Below are 19,750 nucleotides of genomic sequence, written 5' to 3' on the forward strand. Positions count from 1 at the left end.
GTCAGACACAGGCAATTATTTACTTCCCTCCTTCCCTTTTGGTGAGACCAGGGGTGATAGTCGGTGACAGGCTTTGTGCAAAATGCTCCAACTCCCTCTAGTGCATCTGTGCGTTCTTGCAGCTCCCGAGTACCCCGGGCACTGCAGCTCAGGGTGCTCTTTCCTCGGCTGAATTTGGCCCCGTGTGTGAAAGCTGCCAACCCTGAACTTGCCCGAGGAGAGCTCATGTTCCTCCCAACACCGCAAAGCAAGCAAGCGTGCCCATAAAGGATACTCTTCAGAGGCGTGTTGTTGACAGGATTAAATGCCCAGTTTAATCTCAGTGAGGTAACAGTGATTTCCTGAATCATTCAGTGTTATGTCAGGCCTTCTGAGACACAATCGAACCAGGCTGTGGCCTGGAGGACTCTCCCTCCTCCCCCAGATATCCGTGTCATCCTGAAATAAGTGTTTTTTCAGCTCTCAGAAAGCAAACTCCATTATACATACATTGTGTGTGTGTACACACACCAGCAATTATATACAGTGATTAGCAACAGAAGCCATAAGCCTCAGAGCAGTGACAGTGCAAGTTCAGAGTTCTCCCTAGATAGAGAACTCGTTTTTGTAGGTATTTGACACATTCATTAAAAAAAAACAAACATGAAAACACAATTCAGAAGCGTGGCTGGAACAGGATAAGGTACAGTCTGCAGCCTTAGCTGGATACAGAGTATTGTGCAGTACATCCTAGTTGTTCCACATCCCAAGACAAAGCACAGCTGAAGGGGCAGGTCTGCTCGTGCACAAAGGCACAACTGTCACAGCCAACACCCCCCCCTTTCCTCCTTTAATTCCAGGGGACACAGAATTAGCAGCAATAGTCAAGTGAGCCTGTGGGCACAAGGGACAGGGGTGACTCAGGATTGTATTTTCAAGGCTGAAGCGTAAGAGGGAAAAACCCCCAGACCTGTCCGAGGGAACAGCTTGTAAACAAAGGAGCAGAGTGAGCTCACAGGTGGCATGGATGTTCTCAGACTCCAGAGGGGGGGTCCTAACTACTCATGTAAACACAAAAGCTGAAGTTGCAGCGTTTGGCTGAAAAGAAACTAAACCTGCCCACTCCCAGCCTCGCTGGAGGTGAATGCAGGAAGAGAGATCCTGGCAGCCCGCCAGCACTGGTGCCTTTTCCTGCTGTAGAGCTGAGGCTCTACACGACAGACGTGCTAAAAAAATGGGTACATTTTTTTCTCTCCTAAACTGAGGCATCCTGAGTAGGTTTGCCAGCTTGTCAGCTCCAGCCTGGAGGAGGAGAAAGGAAGAGGGACCCCGGACAGACAACCCAGACACCGTGTTTGTTGTTTGTTTTTGCCTCAGTTCATCCCGCTTTGGTCAGAACACGGAGCTGGGCCCCTGGTCAGGGCAGGTCCAGCAGCTGGTGCTGGGCAAAGAGCTCCTGGGTGATGCTGTAGACCTGGCAGATGTGGGGCAGCGCCTCGCCCAGCACCGCCACGGCCTCCTGGGGGGACCCCACGTTCATGATCTCCAGGAAGGCGTCCCGGGGGGGCAGGGTGCAGAACGCCAGCGTGGCGGCCTTGCGGACCACCCAGGGGTGGTGGGCGGCCAGGGACGCGTTGTAGGAGTCCGTGCAGATGACGGAGGGCCGGGAGTCCTCCCCGCCGCTCCTCAGCCCCTCCAGGAAGAGCTGCAGCCAGCGCAGCGCCCTGTGCAGCCGCAGGACGGTGCGGCAGCCGGAGTCGGGGCGCCCCGAGGGCTGCTGCCGAGCCACCAGCCCGCTGCCCAGCTCGTACTCCACCATGGACTGCAGCGAGACGTAGCGCTCCCGCTGCTCGCCCCGGCAGTAGCTCTCCATCAGCTGCACCTTGGCCACCGCGTCCTTGGAGATGAAGGAGAAGATGGCGCCCAGGCTGTGCAGGAACCTGCGCGGGGGGGACAAGGCGGGTGAGCGGCGGGGCAGCGCGGGCCGGGCCGCGGGGCCGCCCCCGGGACTCACCGGATCAGCCCGCGCCAGCCGCGCAGGTAGGGGCCCAGCAGCACCTCCCGCCGCTCCGACACGCAGCTCTGGAAGGCGCCGAGAACCTCCCGCAGGCTGAACGGCTCCGCCATGGCGGGACGGGGCGGGCGCGGGCGGGGCCGGCGCCTGCGCGGGGCGGAGCGGGGCCGGGGGAGCCGCGGGGGGTGCGGGGTTGGTGCGGGGCTGCGGGGTTAATGCGGGGCTGCGGGGTTTGTGTTGAGGTGCGGGGTTGGTGCTGGGCTGCGGGGTTTGTGTTGAGCTGCGGGGTGTGCGGGGCTGCGGGGTTGGTGCGGAGCTGCGGGGCTTGTGTGCTGAGCTGCGGGGTGTGCGGGTCTGCGGGGTTGGTGCGGAGCTGCGGGGTGTGCGGGGCTGCGGGGTTGGTGCGGAGCTGCGGGGTGTGCGGGGCTGCGGGGTTTGTGTGCTGAGCTGCGGGGTTGGTGCTGAGCTGGGGGGTTTGTGCGGGGCTGCGAGGTTAGTGCTGAGCTGCGGGGTTTGTGCTGAGCTGCGGGGAGCGGCGGGGCCGTGGTGGTGGAAGCTGGGCCTGAATTCCATCCCCCGCCTGTTCCAGCGGCCTGTGCTCTCTCTGCCCTCTCTCCAGGAAGAAGCTTCAGGCCACGAGCACTTGCCATGGCGGCTGTGGCAGCGGCCGGGCCTGCTCCCCTGCTGGCGGCGCGGCCGGGCCCGCAGTAGCCGGGCCCGCAGCAGCCCGCCCCGCAGCAGCCTGTCCCGCAGCAGCCCGTCCCGCAGCAGCCCGTCCCGCAGCAGCCCGTCCCGCAGCAGCCCGTCCCGCAGCAGCCCGCCCCGCAGCAGCCCGTCCCGCAGTAGCCCGCCCCGCAGCAGCCCGCCCCGCAGCAGCCGGGCCCGCAGAGGAGGCTGAAATGCCCGAGATAAAAGTCACTCCCTTGGGTAAGTCCGGTCTGAACTAGCAACGCTGCAGCGCGTTGGGGTTCAGGATTCAAGGGGTGTGTTTCCTCGCTGGGAGCCGGCGCGGTGGGTTCCCGCAGCCTGGGCAGCAGCCAGACCTGCTCCTTGTCCTGTCCTGCCTTGTCTTTGCAGCCGGTGAGCTGCGTGTACAGGGCTCACGAGTGTGTGCGGGGAGAGACGTTGCAGTGGCAGGGCTGGGGGGCTTGTGTGGACCTTCAGGGGTGCCTGACTGGTCTGTGTTGCTGGGGCCCAGGGGCTGGGCAGGACGTGGGGCGCAGCTGCATCCTGGTCTCCATCGCTGGGAAGAACGTCATGCTGGACTGCGGGATGCACATGGGCTACAACGATGACGTGAGTGTTGCTGGGGGAGCCTGGGTGTTGTGTGGAGGTGCTTCCGAGGTGTGTCTGCCCGGTGCAGCTGGCTGTTTCCTCATGGAGAGCCTGTTTTTCTCCTGTCTCTGCAGAGGCGCTTCCCTGACTTTTCCTACATCACCCAGAACGGGAGGCTGACTGACTTTCTGGACTGTGTGATCATCAGGTGAGGAAGCTTCCTTCCTTCTCAGGTGGGAAATGGGAAATCTTAACACACAGTCCTCACGAGTCCATCGTTCGTGTTTTGGCCAGTTCCTCTAGGTCACACAGTGCTTTTAAAATCAAGCCAGATCTGAGCACCAGGAAAGTCGAATTCCTCCTCTATCCTTTGTGTCTTCCTGCAGCCACTTTCATTTGGACCATTGTGGAGCTTTACCCTATTTCAGTGAAATGGTGGGTTATGATGGGCCCATTTACATGACCCATCCTACCAAGGCCATCTGTCCCATCCTCCTGGAGGACTACAGGAAGATCACTGTGGATAAGAAAGGGGAAATCAACTTTTTCACCTCCCAAATGATTAAAGACTGCATGAAGAAAGTGGTTGCTGTGCATCTTCACCAGACAGTTCAGGTAAGTGACCGTTTCTGCATCCCTCTGGGTCAGCCCCACTGGGTGGTTGTGCCAGGCAGAGCAGGTTTGGGTGGTCAGGGTGTGTGCAGTTGGGCAGTGTTTGTGTGTTGGAGCAGGTGGATGAGGAGCTGGAGATCAAGGCCTACTATGCAGGCCACGTGCTTGGAGCTGCCATGTTCCAGATCAAGGTTGGGTGTGAGTCCGTCGTCTACACTGTGAGTACAACACCTGCAGATCCCTGCATGGCCTTTTAACTGCCTGTTGCCTTGAGAAAATTAATGTATTTCCCTTCTTCCACCAGGGTGATTATAACATGACACCAGACAGACATTTGGGGTAAGTGGGAAGCCTGAGTTTCCTTCAATTATATTTCTGGCAGGAACATACTCGCACAACTTCTGTTGGTACTGGGGGCTTATCAGCCTTGATCCTTTGTTGGGAGACTGGAACATTTAATGGTGTCTTTGCTGAGAAGATAAATGCACTTTTGAATTATGAGAATGAACAGATTTACATGGATTCTTCCAGACAGACCTTAATGTCATCTTCTCTATACTCACATCAATTGATTTTTAAGGCTGTGTAATAATTAGACTTAGATGTTTGAAATGTTTTATTCTCATGGTATCTTCTAAATGCATTGACTTTCTCAGACAGTGCTAATCACAAACTTTATGTTTACCTGTAGATATGAGAGATTAATACTATGTAGAGTAATACTTTAATTCACTTAAAACAAGTAATAGACTGGAGAAGAATTGCTTTTCAGAATCTGTGCTGTCTCTTCTGAGCTGGTCTGATTTAAAGAGAGCAAAGAGGGGGATCATGATGCTTCCACAGGACCTTCCAGGTGACTTGGGTCAAGCCTGTGCACACCTGGGTACCAGTTTTTCTCTCTGCAAATGGAGACAGTGACATTCTCCACCCATCTTTGAGACCTGTAGGTCAGAAATGCCAGAAACCATCTCCCAAACTAACTTGGCTGTTTAAATTCCCTTTGTTTTCAGAGCTGCCTGGATCGACAAGTGTCGCCCAGATTTGTTGATCACTGAGTCCACCTATGCCACAACCATCAGGGATTCCAAACGCTGCAGAGAAAGAGACTTCCTGAAGAAAGTCCATGAGACTGTAGAGAGAGGAGGGAAGGTAGGAGGTTGTGATCACCTCAGTGATGGGATTTTTCCTCTGGGAAGCTCTGCTTGGCTCTGTAGTGCTGTGGAACTGCAGACAGACTCGGGCACCCCTGCCTGACACCAGAGGCATCTCTGTGTTCCTCCAGCTGTATTGAAAAGAGAGACTGTTAAACACTTAAACTCTGCCAAGAACAAAACCAGTCTGTGAGTTAAAGAGACAGCAAGGGAAGTGCTGGACTTAGGATCTGCAGACAGTGAGGATACAGGCAGAATTCACCTGATTTGCTTCTTGTATAGTGAAGCATCCTCTTAGCCCTGTGAATTAAGAAACTGAGCTGGACTGTTCAATTTCTGCTTTTAATCTTGGCCAGAAATTATTGCCAGTGTAGCCAGGTCTGTTCATGATCCTGCTTTGTGCTGTGTTAACAGTGTGAAAGTTCTTCTGAGGTTCTCATTCCCACCCCATGGAGAGCAGACCTAGGAAAAGGCATTATGAAAAGAGTCATCTTAACCCCTCAGAAAGTGGAACTAGAACTGGAAATCTGGAGCATGAGGAAGTTTTACTGATCCCACTGTAGTTAAGGATCTGGTTCTAGTTTCCTAGGACTTGGTTAATTTAATTCCATTTAAATGGAAAACCAAAGTTTGTCTGTTGATTGTATGTGTAGAACCTGAACTGCCTTTTGGTTAAAGGTTGTAGTAGTTTATCACCTGTGGCCTCAAAACTGCAGGAGATGTTCCTGTGGGGTCAGCAAAAGAACGTCAGAAAGTGAGAGGGGCCTGAGGGGCTTGTTAAGAACTGAGAACACTGCAGTGCACTTACCTGCAGTTTGGGTTTCACAGACTGTAAAATCCTACCTCACTTGCAGGTTCTGATCCCGGTTTTTGCCCTTGGACGTGCCCAGGAACTTTGCATTTTACTGGAAACCTTCTGGTGAGTGCACCTCCTCTGTGCAGCTCCCACCTACCCCTCTGTCCTCCTCCTGTGTGCTCCTGGCAGGTTCCTGTCCCTGTGTAGCACCAGAGTTCTCCTCACTATCCCTCTGCACGTCAGCCCGTGCTGGCAGGTGCAGAGTTTCTTCTTCCCATGCATGCCCAGAGTTCCTGACTCCAAGCAGTAAAACACCATTTTCTTACCCAGTGTCATTCTCCACCCCTTCCCCAAACACTCAGGATCAACTGTCCCTTAAAGACTTGGGCTGCATCTGTGCCAGGGTGTAAAACTGTTTTCCTGGGAGAGGGAGGAGGGATGAACAAGTACTAAATTAACATCTAAGCACCGTGTGGAGATGGTTTTGATCCCAAATGCGGCTGCTTTTAATCACATCCCATGGCAGAATGTTAAACATTTGTAATGGCAGGAAGCTGGCTCAAGTAGGGGAGGAGAATTAGAGCCTCCCTTGCAGCAAGGTGATGCTCAGTGATGGAGGATGGTCCTGATTTAGAGCTCCAGGAGAGGAGGGGATGCACAAAAACCATCTCTGGAGACTCCATGGGTTTATGGGATTTTGGGGTGGATCACCAGGGTCCTCACAGGTCTCTGGAATACTTCTTTCTCCAGGGAAAGGATGAATTTGAAGGCTCCAATTTATTTTTCCACGGGGCTGACAGAGAAGGCCAACCACTACTACAAGCTGTTCATCACCTGGACTAACCAGAAGATCCGGAAGACGTTTGTGCAGAGGAACATGTTTGAGTTCAAACACATCAAAGCGTTTGATCGGGCCTTTGCAGACAATCCAGGGCCCATGGTAAGGGGGTGTGAGCAGGTCCTGGGGCAGGGGGGGTCAGGGAGCTGGGTTTATACCACTCTGCTCCTGGCTAAGGCAAAAAGGAAAAGATCAGCACCCCCCTTTTGCAGCCAGGCCACCTGGAGGCTTTTAGCTGTGTGACTATTAAAGATCCTTCCTATCTTTATTTTGCTAAAGGTAAAAATGCCCAGAGAAAATGAAACAAACGATGGAGGGTTTGTATAATCTGTGCCTCTGGGTCTGATCCCAGCTCTGGTTTTTACAGAACGTTCTTTTGACTGAAATTGTGAGACACCAGATCCTTTACGACACCACCTCTTGTTGCTGGTTTTGTTTCTGACTGGTTCATTGGGCAGTGGCTGAAAGAGGAATCTGTGGAGCATGGTGGTACCATTATAGAACTGTTCAGATGCTGTGGGTGATCACAAACATTTCCTAAACCAGTGGCTTGACTTAATTGAAAATTAGAGAAGGGGGAAAAACAGCAGAACCCCCTATGACAGCTCTGGGGTAGGAAGTGGGGTGGGGATTAGTGGATACTCCAGTTTCAGGATATTTATGTAAGTCAAACAAACAAAGAAAAAACCCAGGACTGTGTGGTGATTTTTGGTACCTCTTTGGATTCTAGGTTGTGTTTGCAACCCCTGGCATGCTCCATGCAGGACAGTCCCTTCAGATCTTCAGGAAATGGGCAGGGAATGAAAAGAACATGGTAAGAAATTCTGTTTGCTTGAGGGATGTTTTGTTCCTGCGACGCTGCTGCGAGAGAGTCGTGAACAAGGGTTGGAGGGAGACTTGTCCTGAGAGTGCAGGGCTGCATGACAAGGGTCCTTTAGTGAGACACATCTCAGGGGGTTGTGGGAGATGTTATTTTCAAAGGTGCTTTTGTTAATCTGAAGAGGCCTGGGAGACACTTGTCACTTGCACTAGTTCTTACTAGTGGTGTGTAGGTTTCAGCAGTTTGCTTTCCAGTTTTGTTCTCGTGGGTATTTTGGAGCTGGGTGCTCCCAGGCTGCAGAACAAACAAGCAGGTTTCCAGTGAAGGAATCGTAGAATAGTAGGGGTTGGAAGGGACCTCTGGAGGTCATCAAGTCCAAAGATGGTCTGTGTAAAATGGGATGAGCACAAACCTCATAGCAGCCTCCCAGTGCCTGAAGGGGCTCCAGGAAAGCTGAGGAGGGGCTGTTGACAAGGGCAGGGAGGGAGAGGACAAGGGGGAATGGATTAAAACTGGAAGAGGGAGATTTAGGTTGGACATGAGGAGGGAATTATTTAGTGTGAGACCCTGGCCCAGGTTGCCCAGGGAAGCTGTGGCTGCCCCATCCCTGGCAGTGTTGAAGGGCAGGTTGGATGGGGCTTGGAGCAGCCTGGGCTGGTGGGAGATGTCCCTGCCCATGCAGGGGGGTTGGGAATAGATGACCTTTCAGGTCTCTCCCAACCCAAACCAGTCTGTGATTCTCTGATTTGTGGCTATTTTGATGTTACCAACAGCTTTGCTCCACAAGCCCACCTGCAGAGTGTGCAGATGTTTCTGTTTCCTTCTCAGGTCATCATGCCTGGCTACTGCGTGCAGGGAACCGTGGGCCACAAGATCCTGAGCGGGCAGCGCAAGCTGGAGATGGAAGGAAGACAAATTGTAAGTGTTCTTTTCAAAAAGGAGGATCCTCTGGGGAAACTCTTTGGAAGCTGAGGTGGCAGTTAGACTCCATGTATTGGAATATGCCACATACAACAGGGAAAACACACAAGTGACACTTTCTTTGGGGTTGGGCGAGGTTTTTTCCCCCCTTTGCATTGACAGAGCTCTGTTTCTGCCCTAAGATGTTGTCAGGGGTGTATTTATAATGGTGTTTAATAAGTAGGCCCCGTTAGTCAGGTGAAAATGATCCATAACACAAGGATATTCAAACCGACACCAGCTGCCCTCAGGTACTGATTTGTTTTGGCAAATGTGTGGCAACTGTTGTGCTGTGAAACGGGGCAGCTTCTCCTGGAAGTTACCAGGAGCTGCAGCAGCTTGTTCAGTCTCTGCTGATCAGCAGCTCTCTCTCCAGCCTCACTTTCACAGAATCCCAGACTGGTTTGGGTTGGAAGGGACCTTAAAGATCATCCAGTTCCAACCCCCTGCATGGGCAGGGACACCTCCCACCAGCCCAGGCTGCTCCAAGCCCCATCCAACCTGCCCTTCAACACTGCCAGGGATGGGGCAGCCACAGCTTCTCTGGGCAACCTGGGCCAGGGTCTCACCACCTTCACAGCAAAGAATTTCCTCCTCATGTCCAAACTCAATCTCCCTCTTCCAGTTTTAATCCATTCCCCCTCATCCCATCCCTTCCTGCCCTTGTCCAAAGTTCTTCCCCAGCTTTCTTGGAGCCCCTTCAGGCACTGGAAGGTGCTCTAAGGTCACCAAAACCTAAGGTTCAGCTCCAGGCTGAACACCCCCAACTCTCTCAGCCTGTCCTCCAGCCCTCAGATCATCTCTGTGGCCTTTCTCTGGGCTTTCTCCATGAGCTTCATGTCCTAAAGAATTTTCCAGTTCATTTCCTTCTCTAAACCCAATGCAGAGGAGTCTGGGTCTGTCTGTGTGGGGTGCAGAGAGCCAGAGTGGTTCCTGCTTCAGAAAGCCTGTGCTTTCTGCTCCCCCACAGCTGGAAGTGAAGATGCAGGTGGAGTACATGTCCTTCAGTGCCCACGCAGATGCCAAGGGGATCATGCAGCTGATCCGTCAGGCTGAGCCACGGAATGTTCTCCTGGTCCACGGGGAAGCAAAGAAAATGGAGTTTCTGAAGCAGAAGATAGAACAGGAATTCCGTGAGTACAGTGCTGGTTCTGAAGGGAGGATGGCAAGAGAAGGGAGGCATTGAAGTTCAGGTGCTTGATCCCTGGGAGCCCAGCACAGAATCAAGCATAATGTAGGAATGACCAGGACCAGTCGTCCTCAGGAAGCTACTGCCTGTCATGTATCTTAATTAACACATGAGGCCTGTATTTTAATGCTTATTTAGCCTTGATTCAAATGTATCATTACAGTTCAGCTCTTACTGAATTTCTATCCTAGAAGAAGCCAGGGCAGGCAGGGTACACCTGAACCTGAAGTTAACAACTGCAGCTGGGGAGTGAGCTCCAGAGGAAAATAAAAAATGAATTCCTTGGAAACAGCTGACTGAAATAGTGAGAGAGCAAAGAATTCCCCCTGGCTGGTGCCTTGCTGTCTGCAGGTTGCTGAGCAGTAGTTGCTATTGATGCCAAAGAACAGGCAGCTTTGTTGCAGTTTGTTTTCTTGTTACCCTCACAAGGATTTAAGGACAGCTGGGCTGGGAGATGCTGCCCTGTTTGGGTTTTGATGGTTCTGGTGGGGTTGTTCACCTGAAGTCCAGGCAGCAGTTCTACTTCACAGCCTCTTTCAAATCCCTGGTTTCAGCTGATTGTTGTTAAACTGCATTTTCTGTCCTGAACAGCTGCCATAGGCTCCTGCCAAAGTCCCTGTCCCCTCTGGGGCTGGGGGTGCTTATGCATCCTGACCTGGGGTGTTTGCCTTGCAGATGTCAGCTGCTACATGCCTGCCAACGGGGAGACCACCACCATCCTCACCAATCCCAGCATTCCTGTGGACATCTCCCTGGGACTTCTGAAGAGGGAGACAGCAATAGGTGAGAACTTCATCTTGTGGGCCCTGCCACTGTGTTGTGCAGCACCCATGGTGCAGGGTCACTGGTGCCCCACAGCAGTGCTTCCCGGGGAAGAACTGGTTTGAGCAGCAGTTGGTGGCTGAGGGAGCTGCCTGTGACAGGAAGTGGCTGCTGTGCTGGGGATGTACAGTCAATGTTTCCAATCAAATATACACACTACCTCCTTGCCCAGTCCCTGTGGTACCAAGTCCATCTGCACTTTTACTAGCTCGGTCTGTGAACACTGGAATTAGGTTTAATAAACCAAATTTAAGAAAAATCTAAGATCTCTCAGAATCAAGAAGTACACAGGCAGGTACAGACATTCTGTATCGCTGAGTGTGGTTTCTTACACATAAATCTGCAGCACTGACACTGGTTTAAGCACCGTGTATTTTACATCTTTCTTCTCCTTTTCCTTAGTCTCTGAACCTTAGCAAGCCCCAAACCCAATGTGTTCAGACCTGCAGCAGTTCTTAGGTGTGAACAGTGAGCACACCATTGCTAACCATGTCATCCTTCTCTTCCCTGGCCTTGCTTTAGGTCTGTTGCCAGATGTCAAGAAGCCCAAGCTCATGCATGGCACGTTGATGATGAAGGACAATGTAAGTACAAGGTTCCTGTGTTTGGTTTGTGTCCTCTGGAGGAGCGTGTTGTCGTTCACTCGCGAGTCCTGGATGAACAGGGAACTAAAATCAAGATAAGCAGTCTTAGTGGCTTAGGAGGAGCCCAGAAACTCCACACCTGGTCCAGCACAAGAAGTAGCTTGTAATGGATTTGTCCTTGTCCTCTGCAGAGCTTCCGCCTGGTGTCTCCTGAGCAGGCTCTGAAGGAGCTGGGCCTGGCAGAGCATCAGCTGCGCTTCACCTGCCGCGTCCACATCCAGGATCCGCGCAAGGAGCACGAGACCGTGCTCCGTGTCTACAACCACCTCAAGGGGCAAGTCATTCCAAGCTTTTCCCCACCCTGGGGATGCACTTGAAGCCCTGCAGGCAGATGCTCTGTTCTGTGACTGGTCCCTTGCTCAGAGGAGCAGGGTTCAGGCTGGATTCTGCAGGATCTCCTGCCTGGTGAACAAAAGCACAGACCCCCGCGTGGGTGGGCCCCACTCTCCCTGCCTTGGGTGGGGGTGCTGGCTCAGACACAGCTACAAGTAACAAGATGCAGGGGGGTTCAAAGATCGAAGGGGTGACCCACCCTTCCTTTGATGCCTGTCCCCCTCAAACTAAGTAACTTTATCTTCTCTCTCACCAGCATCCTGAAAGATTACTCGGTGCAGCATCTCCCTGATGGGTCGATAACAGTGGAGTCCATTCTCATCCAGGCCACAGCACACTCAGAGGACCAAGGAACCAAAGTTCTGCTCGTATCCTGGACCTACCAGGTAGGAATACTTGAAGACAGACTTTCCTTACCTCCTTACAGTCCAAAACTATGGTAAGGGTGAGTCTTCATCACTCTCTGCACAGTTTCAGGTGAGTCGCTGCCATTTTCTTCACCATTTTGGGTTTAGCACAAATAATTCCATGGAGCTCTAGAGTCCTGCAGTTCTCTGGGGCCACTGAACTCACAGCAACTGATCTGGAGTAATTACACTTAATACAATTAGATAATGACTCATTAATGTCTGTGTTTTGAGGACACTATAGTATCCAGTTTCTAAACTCTCAGCTGTATCACTGCTCCCACACAGCACATGCAGGTATTTCATATTGTATTTCTCTGAAGTTTTACACCTAACCCCAAGCAGGAGGCTTGTTAACAAACCAGTGATAAGATTAGACACAGTCATTATCTTTTCTTCCTTTTAAAAGTGTACTTCCTGTGGCTGTATTTTTAAATCCTTGCTTTACAGAAAGGAAATACCTTCTTGAGGGCAAAACAAAACAGGTTCTTTATTCTTTGGTTTAAAGAAAAATGGTCGTTTTCCTCAAAAGAAACACCTCAGGTCCAGACACCTCCTTTGACAAAGTGGTTTTACACTGGTATTTTTAAAGAACCCCCAGAAATGTTGTTGTGCTAACTGGACTGGTTTCCAGTTTTGAACACTTGCTAGCATTAGATTTTGATGGGTCTAAGAATTAATTCCGTTTCTAGGTTTTAAAGCCTCATTTAGTGCCCCAAATGGGAAAGTCAAGGAGAAGGGAAGTCAAGGAGAAGATTCCTTTCATCTTGGTTCTCTTTATTCTCTCTAGGATGAAGAACTGGGCAGTTACCTCACATCCCTTCTGAAGAAAGGGCTGCCCCAGAGCACATCATGAGCAACAGAACAGCAGGCACTGGGGTTTTTCAGAGAGAATTAGGTTTTATTTTGTTTACATTGTCAAGGTGTGTTTCTAGTTCTGTTTCAATAAAGGAAGCAGAGTCCTTATCCAGTCTGTGCAGTGCACACAGCTCAGCAGTAGGTGCCCATCACAGCCTGGGGTTGGGGAGTCCTGAGGAGGAAGCTGGGAGTTCCCTTACACAACAAGGTGAGAGATGTTCAGCATTCTTCCCTCCCACAGCAGTGCTGAGTGAAACAAGGAGCTTGCAAAGCTTCACAATTAAAATGCAAAGTGTGAGTACCATGGAGGGAAGAGTGTACAGCTCCCTGGCAGTGTGACATTGTTCTCTGTGCCTCCTTCACTGACAGCTGACCAGCCTGCAAGAAAGCTCTGCACTCCTAGAGGGAGTCCTTCAATTTTGTTTTCATCTGTCCAGGATATAAAAATTTTGCTTAGCTGGAAAGAATAGTCCCTCCAGTGGTGGGAAGTTTCTCCATAGCCTATAAATGGGACAAAACCAGCAGTATCTCATGAAAAGTAAAAGATTTAATTTGTCCTAAAGCTCCTTCAGAGGTTCTTATCTGCATTTTACTTGTCTTGCCAAGCCCAGTCAAGCAGAGGAACACAGGAATTATTTTAAATATTTTAGAAAAGTTTGAGCAGCTTTTCTCACCCATATTAAAAACTTTCCTCCAAGCTCATAGTGAAAGAACTGGAGAGGTTGGTGACTGACCCACCGTTAGTAAGAGGTGTCTGTTGAACATGATTCAATCTGCATGTGAAATAATTTATGTCAGGCCCTACTCCCCAACGCCACCTACTGCAAAGCTCCAGCTTTGTTAGTCATTTCAGCTCTGCCCTTGGTTTGCTTCCTGCACACAGCTCAGCTCCTGCAGTGGTTTATTGATGTGCTCTAACTGATCAATACAGCCTCTCAAACTCAAGACCCCCTGCTTGCCACCATCATGTGAATTTCTTTTTCCACAAACCAAGACCCCCAGACTTCTTACTTCCCAAACTCCTTCCTCCTGTCCCCATTGGCAAGGGGGCTGTGGCAGAAGCTGCATTGTCCACTGCTGTGCAGAGAGAAGTCACACCTCCTACAGAGAGATACCATCACTGCTCTCCCACCACCCTGCCACCCCCAGGTCTGTGGCAGTTCTTGTTCCAAGTCCAATGGTGCAGCACAGCATGGGACCCCAACCCCCTGCTGTGGGTGCCAGGTCAGAGCTCAGTGTTACCCTGCAGTCTGCACCTCTGGAAATGGGAATCCTGATGGAACACACTGTCCCCGGGGTGCTGCTCAACAGCCCCTGCCCACTTCCCTCTGCTGGGCAGTGCCTGCAGGCCCACCAGCTTCCTAAAGCTTAGGGGTGGAGGCGTGGGAAGGAACAGAAGAGTGAGGCTCTAGATCTGTGACCAAAATCACATCCTCTTTAAGTTCAACTGTTGGCTTTTCAGCACATCCGTCAGCCAGGCCCGTGGTTTTCTGGGGACTCTACTAACCCACAAATGATACATTCTTTCCAAAGTCTCATGTCTCACAGGGTGTAAAAGGCAGCAGTTCTCAGGAGCTGTGGTTCTGTTGATGCAAGAAAAGGGTGAAACAGTCAGATACGTTTTGTGATACAAGCAGTGACTGCAAAGAGCTTTGCCACGTGAGCAGGAGCCCTGCCAGCTCCCACAGCCACCTCCCTGCCTCTGGCCAAGGCAGCTTGTTTATCACTGCTCCTGATAAATCCTTGGATCTGTTACTTTCTAAGCTTGCATGAATGGATGTCCACTGAACCCAGAGGCATGCCAGCTAGAAAGCCTGCACTGAAATCCTCCTCAGGAGCCAAAGTATTGATGCACAGGAAGGGAGGAGAGGCCCTTATTTGGCTGTGGAATGCAGGCAGAAAGCCCTTGTGAATCCAGCTGGCTGCAGGGTGCCCCAGGGAGAAAACAGGATCCCTCCAAAATAGGGAAAAGCCAACAGGACTGCCCAGACCTCGGCTTCAGGGGCAATGAGGAGGTTTCAAGTAACTCTTTCTGGGCTGTACTGGCTTCTGGAAGAGAGCCCTGAGTTGTCCCAACCCCAGAGTTAACCTAGGAGAGACCAAGGCATCAGTGCACATGAACACTATCTGTCACCAGGTGCTCTTGAGGCCTCACACAGCTCCCAGGTACTGTCCTGAGATATATAATACTAATAAATACTATTATATATAAATAATTATATATCATAATTAAAAATAACTATGAAATAACAATAATAATAAAAAATAACTAATTAAGACTAATACAAATACACAGCTCTTAGGCACTTCCCTCCAGGGTTGCCTTGATGTAACAACCCCTGTCTGAGAACAGGGTAGATTTCATGGATTTCACAGGTTTGTTTTCAAAGAAACAGCTGGAAAGATGAAAACTCTACTTACTTTTAAGTAGATGAGTTGATTCCATCTCTGTGGTTTTTATTTCCATGTGTCTGATGCAGTTGGTAAACATAGGAGAGCTCCCCCAGTTTCTGGTCACAGATGGTGTACACCACTTTAGTCCTGAACCTGAGCTTGCAGTTGCAGTGCCACAGCTTGCTGGAGGAGGAGAAGTAGTACAAGAGGGGGTTGAGGCAGCAGTTGAAGCTCACGAGAGCCAAGGTGACCCTGCGCAGTTTGTAGATCCAGGTGGTCAGTGCTGGGTTCTGGATGACCTGGATTCTCATTAAGAAGTGGAGCAAGTGGGTGAGATGATAGGGGAGGAAGCACAAGGTACAAATGAGCAGGATGGTGTAGATGGTGCTCAGGGCCTTCCTCTTGCGAATGCTGCGTTTGATCTGGGAGATCCTCTTGGTAATGAGAGGGTAGAGAATGAGAATGATGGAAAAGGGGATGACAAACCCAAAGACTAAGGCCAGGACGTTGTAAGGCGCCATGCGGGAGGTCCAGCTGCTCGTAGCAAAGTTCTCAAAACAGGCTGTTGTGTTCCTCACCCCTCTGTTGTGGAGGGGACCTCCAAGGATGAGTGGAATCATGACACTTACAGCAACCACCCAAAGGACGGTGACCACCAGCAGGTAATGGCTGCCTCTGATCTGGATGTAGCTGAAGGGGTGCAGCACAGCAAGGTAGCGATCCACACAGATGCAGGTGAAGATGGCAATGCTGAGGTAGATGTTGACATAGTACAGGGTCCCAGTTATCCTACAAGCCACATCCCCAAAGATCCAATTGTTCCCATTCAGGTGGTAATGGATTTTAAAAGGCAACACACAAACAAACAAGGTGTCCACCAGAGCCAGATTAATCAGGTAGATGTAGGAGTGAGAAGTGTGCTTTACTCTGCAAGACAGGAGGTACAGAGCCAGGACATTTTCTGTCAGCCCCAGCACAAAGACAATGCTGTAGATGACAGTAAACAAGGAATACTGGAAGTCTGCTTCCAAAGTGAGTTCTGAACTGGTGTTGGCAACTGTCTCGCTAGATTCTCCTTCAGTCCAGGGAATTTCTGCCATGATTTCTGCTGGAGTGCAGGGGTTTCCAAATGGGATAAAAGGCTTAAACCATCTCTCACCTCAGGAGGTTCCTGAGCTTTAGTTCAAGTGGTGAGAGCTAAAGCTACAACCCAGCAATGCTGAGTCTGGTGAAGTCTTGTCCAGAGATCTGTGCTTGGGCTGCTGAGATGGGAAGTGGTGTTGCTGTGAGGGAGAGTAAAGTCATGTAAAACACAGGCATGTCAAGTTCACAGTAGACAATTATTTACTGGCATTAAAATAATCACAGGATGACAATATTGAAGTAACAGAGGTAGCAATTCCTCCCAGCTCTCAAAAAAATACATGTAGAGGCTCTAGCTTGGGCTAAGGATGGGCCAGCAGCTGAAGCAGGACAGGAGAGCCTTAGCAGTGATATTTGTACCTCTGGACATCCTGCAATTAACTTCCTAAGCCCAACCAAAACTCTTGTGTCACTGCTGAGATGTGTTGTTATTATCCTGCCCTTAAACAACTGCAGTGATGGACTCTGCAGCCCTCCCAGGAAAACAAAAGCAGCAGAGGCAAAAATACAAGCAAGGCCTGACAAAAAGGTGTGCGGATCAGCTGAGAAAAACAGGGGTTTTCCATTCTTCCCACCTACACTTTTATACCTGAGCTAACATTTGTGGGCTGGGGGAAGGCTTGGTGCAAGCTGCTAGGTGGGTTTTCAGCACCCTACAGCTCTTCTGCAGCCACACTGCAAAGGGGAAACCACCCCAGGGAGCCTAAAGGACTAGTTGATGGATTTGAAATCTGGGAAAGGGGCACTGAACAAGTGGGACTCCTCTCATCTAGGTCACTCACATCATATAAGCAATAAACTGCAGTTTCTCTCTGTCAGATGTAAAAGAAATCTGAGTAAGCCAAACATGGACACCTGGACAGAAGCCCTTAAAGGCACTGGAGAAATGAAACCCAGCTAGGACATGCACAGTGTTCCTGAAGCTGAGCCATTGAAAGCACAAAAATACAAAGGTTGTTGGGTACTTTCCAAAGGAAGCTCTGATATCACACTTCCTCCTCACACTTGTTTATCTAATGAAGTAAATACCACTCAAGATGACAACTGGAAGATTAGAAAGGGGGAAAAAAAAATGGTTTCACTTTAAGTAGGCGAGTACCTGCTTACATGAGTCTCTCACCTAGGAGCAAAGGGTTTGTGCACAAAGAACATGAATACAACCCAGGCATGGCTAAGCCACCCACCATCTCTCTCTTCTAGGCTCAGAGAACAGTGTTGCAGCTGTGGGAAGATAAGACAGGAGCCTGTAAAACCACTGGAGGGGCAGGACAGGCAAAGGAGACTCACCAGCCACTGCTGCTCACCAGACAAGCAGACAAGCAGTGAGAACATCCACAGACCCCAGGTAACAGCCCCAAAACAAACCAAAGGAGTTTTTTCTAAACATCACATAGATTGTCCCAAGATCCTAGACACAAGAGTGTCTGTGCCTCGTGCTGACTGATGGTTGGGAGATGGCAAAATGAGTCTGGCTGCAGGTACCCTTGGGCCCCTGGCAGTGTGGTTATGTCTGCACAAAGTTATTTGGTACAGAAAAACACACCAAAGTTTTCACTGGATTTTGAGCTCATTAAATTATTAGAAAAACCTTCATATATACCAAGCTTGAGTCTTTGGTCAAGCTTGAGGTTTTTCTGGTTTTAGTTTTAAAGCATCACTGTCAATCAGAAAGACAGATCTGCCCCTGTATTGGATGCTCAAATTGAATCAACTAAAAAAATTCAGTAATGCAACAACATGAAAATCATGCTAAATAGCCCTTGATAATCAGTAACTAGTGGTAATGATGGACACAAAAAATGATCTGGAGTTTGTACAGTTCTCTACTGATGGTACAACTTGTGATGCTAAGAGTGCATGTTCTTTAATTAAATGTTTTCAGGTTATTTTTAACAGTTGCTCTGGGATGTTAGCAAAAACAAAGCAGCAACCCACAGCAGCTCCTTGTGCTGACTGCAGGGCTTACCAGGTAGTCTGCTCCTGGGGTGCTGCCTGCACTGCTCAGCCTGGGTTGCTCAGTTATGGGGTTTGATAACAAGCCCATCAGTTTTTGTTGTACCCAGAAGCTGGGAAACATTTGAAGAAACATCAATAGCAGGTATTTTTGCACTGTGATTATTAAAAAAACCCGAAAGACAAAATATGGTGATAGCTAAGCCTGTGGTTAGCTGGATTAACACCCAAACAGTGTTAGAATTTGGTTCAGTTTTCTGCCCTGCAATGATAAATTTAGATAGAAAGTTAACTTACCTGAGCTCAGATCATCTCCTCTCACTCAAAAGCTGCAGATGACCATGCTGGCCTCTCCACAGAGTCCTCCCAGCCACCAGGTCACTGCTGAGCTCTTCTGCCTGCCTTTAACAGCAGAGCAAACTGTCCTGCAGACACCCTGCAGAGAGCTCGTGCACTGCTCTGCAGAAAAACCACAGGAAGCAAAGATGAAAAGCTGCCACTTAGATCAAGACTTAGATCAAGACAGAGCACTTGCCCTGCTGGTGAAGTGTCCCCCCCTGAACTGGGGAGAGAGCACAGCACGAGCCAGCACAGTGCAGGGTGTAATGTCCCCTGTGTGAGGGTGGCACAGTGCTCCCACCCTTGGTCACCTCCAGTCCTGGCACTGCAGAGCAGGACCTGCCTCTGGAACCAGGTACCAGGGCCCCAGACAGACACTCTGAAAGGGGCCTGGAGCTGCACTCTCACTTCTCCTCTGAGGGAGGAAGAACCAGTGTCTAAACCCACATGGGCACATCAAGGTTTGTGTGGAAAAATCCCTGCAGGTTGTTACAGCATCCCTGCCCCTGGGAGCTGCTCCAGAAGAGCACATAGAGGTACCACTCTGGCAACCCAGCAGCTTCAACTCTCCTTGGCCATGGCAGAGACCTCCACAGCTGCTGGAGGTTATTCAGATTCTTCTTTTATTTATCTGAAGGGGATAATCTGCATCACTTGAATTGCCAAAGGACAAAGAACATCCCCTTACCAGGTGCAATGGGCTGTCTGCTCTGACAAACTGGCTTTCTCTGGAATTCTTCTCTCACAGACAAAGGGGAGATGAATGATGGTGGTATCAGGCATCTCAGCTTCATGTTGCTTCCACTGCAGAAGGGCTGAAAGCAGGTATTGTTTCTTCTGGTAACTTCACAAGTCAAAATGTTTATCCTCTTTCTTGTAACCTGGCACTCCTAACAGTCATTTTATAACCAAAACAGACAAGAGATTCTGGTGTAATTCATGAGAAGAAAACCCACAAGCTACTCAATGTGTATTTCATTGCTTGGGCAAGCAGGCAAAACCTGAGGTTAGAGTGGTTTAAAAAAAAGAAGAAAATTAAGAATAAAAAAGTCTCTCTGCACTAGATTCACACCCCCTCAGGTCACTGGTAGGCTCTGGCACACGCTGCAGCCCTGCTGAACCAAAGACTGTGGAAGAGCAGAAGGTGGCAACAAGCAAACTGGAGCCCAGCAAGAGGGTGGCAGCCACCTCCTGCACCCAAGTGCTTGATCTCACGGGCAGGG

General features: G+C 50.2%; 3 protein-coding genes across 5 annotated transcripts; 1 reads left to right on the plus strand and 2 right to left on the minus strand.

Moving 5' to 3' along the window:
* Positions 1–288: 288 nt before the first annotated feature.
* CPTP (ceramide-1-phosphate transfer protein) lies at positions 289–2,110 on the minus strand. The gene is made up of 2 exons (XM_051637184.1): positions 1,994–2,110; positions 289–1,919 (listed from the first exon to the last, which is right to left on the minus strand). The coding sequence occupies exons 1-2, from the start codon at positions 2,104–2,106 to the stop codon at positions 1,397–1,399; spliced, it is 636 nt and encodes a 211-aa protein (XP_051493144.1). The 5' UTR covers positions 2,107–2,110; the 3' UTR covers positions 289–1,396.
* Positions 2,111–2,823: 713 nt separating this feature from the next.
* On the plus strand, positions 2,824–12,806 carry INTS11 (integrator complex subunit 11). Of its 2 annotated transcripts, XM_051637167.1 has the most exons (17): positions 2,834–2,920; positions 3,192–3,289; positions 3,403–3,476; positions 3,655–3,883; positions 4,000–4,098; positions 4,185–4,219; positions 4,891–5,029; positions 5,886–5,950; positions 6,578–6,767; positions 7,396–7,479; positions 8,314–8,403; positions 9,416–9,578; positions 10,310–10,417; positions 10,979–11,040; positions 11,232–11,374; positions 11,690–11,819; positions 12,631–12,806. In XM_051637167.1, exons 1-17 carry the CDS (start codon positions 2,893–2,895, stop codon positions 12,694–12,696), a joined length of 1,803 nt encoding a protein of 600 aa, XP_051493127.1. In that variant the 5' UTR covers positions 2,834–2,892; the 3' UTR covers positions 12,697–12,806. The 2 variants fall into 2 exon arrangements, with proteins under 2 accessions (XP_051493128.1, XP_051493127.1); XM_051637168.1 differs by lacking the exon at positions 3,192–3,289 and having other exon boundaries at positions 2,824–2,920.
* A 489-nt stretch (positions 12,807–13,295) lies between these two features.
* Positions 13,296–19,732, minus strand: LOC127392799 (lysophosphatidic acid receptor 6-like). Of its 2 annotated transcripts, XM_051637173.1 has the most exons (4): positions 19,216–19,732; positions 18,486–18,647; positions 15,120–16,375; positions 13,296–14,281 (listed from the first exon to the last, which is right to left on the minus strand). In XM_051637173.1, exon 3 carries the CDS (start codon positions 16,190–16,192, stop codon positions 15,122–15,124), a length of 1,071 nt encoding a protein of 356 aa, XP_051493133.1. In that variant the 5' UTR covers positions 16,193–16,375; positions 18,486–18,647; positions 19,216–19,732; the 3' UTR covers positions 13,296–14,281; positions 15,120–15,121. The 2 variants fall into 2 exon arrangements, with proteins under 2 accessions (XP_051493133.1, XP_051493134.1); XM_051637174.1 differs by lacking the exon at positions 13,296–14,281 and having other exon boundaries at positions 15,052–16,375.
* Positions 19,733–19,750: the final 18 nt, after the last annotated feature.

The sequence above is a fragment of the Apus apus genome, chromosome 20 (genome assembly GCF_020740795.1).
Source record: "Apus apus isolate bApuApu2 chromosome 20, bApuApu2.pri.cur, whole genome shotgun sequence".
In the NCBI taxonomy this organism is placed as follows: domain Eukaryota; kingdom Metazoa; phylum Chordata; class Aves; order Apodiformes; family Apodidae; genus Apus; species Apus apus.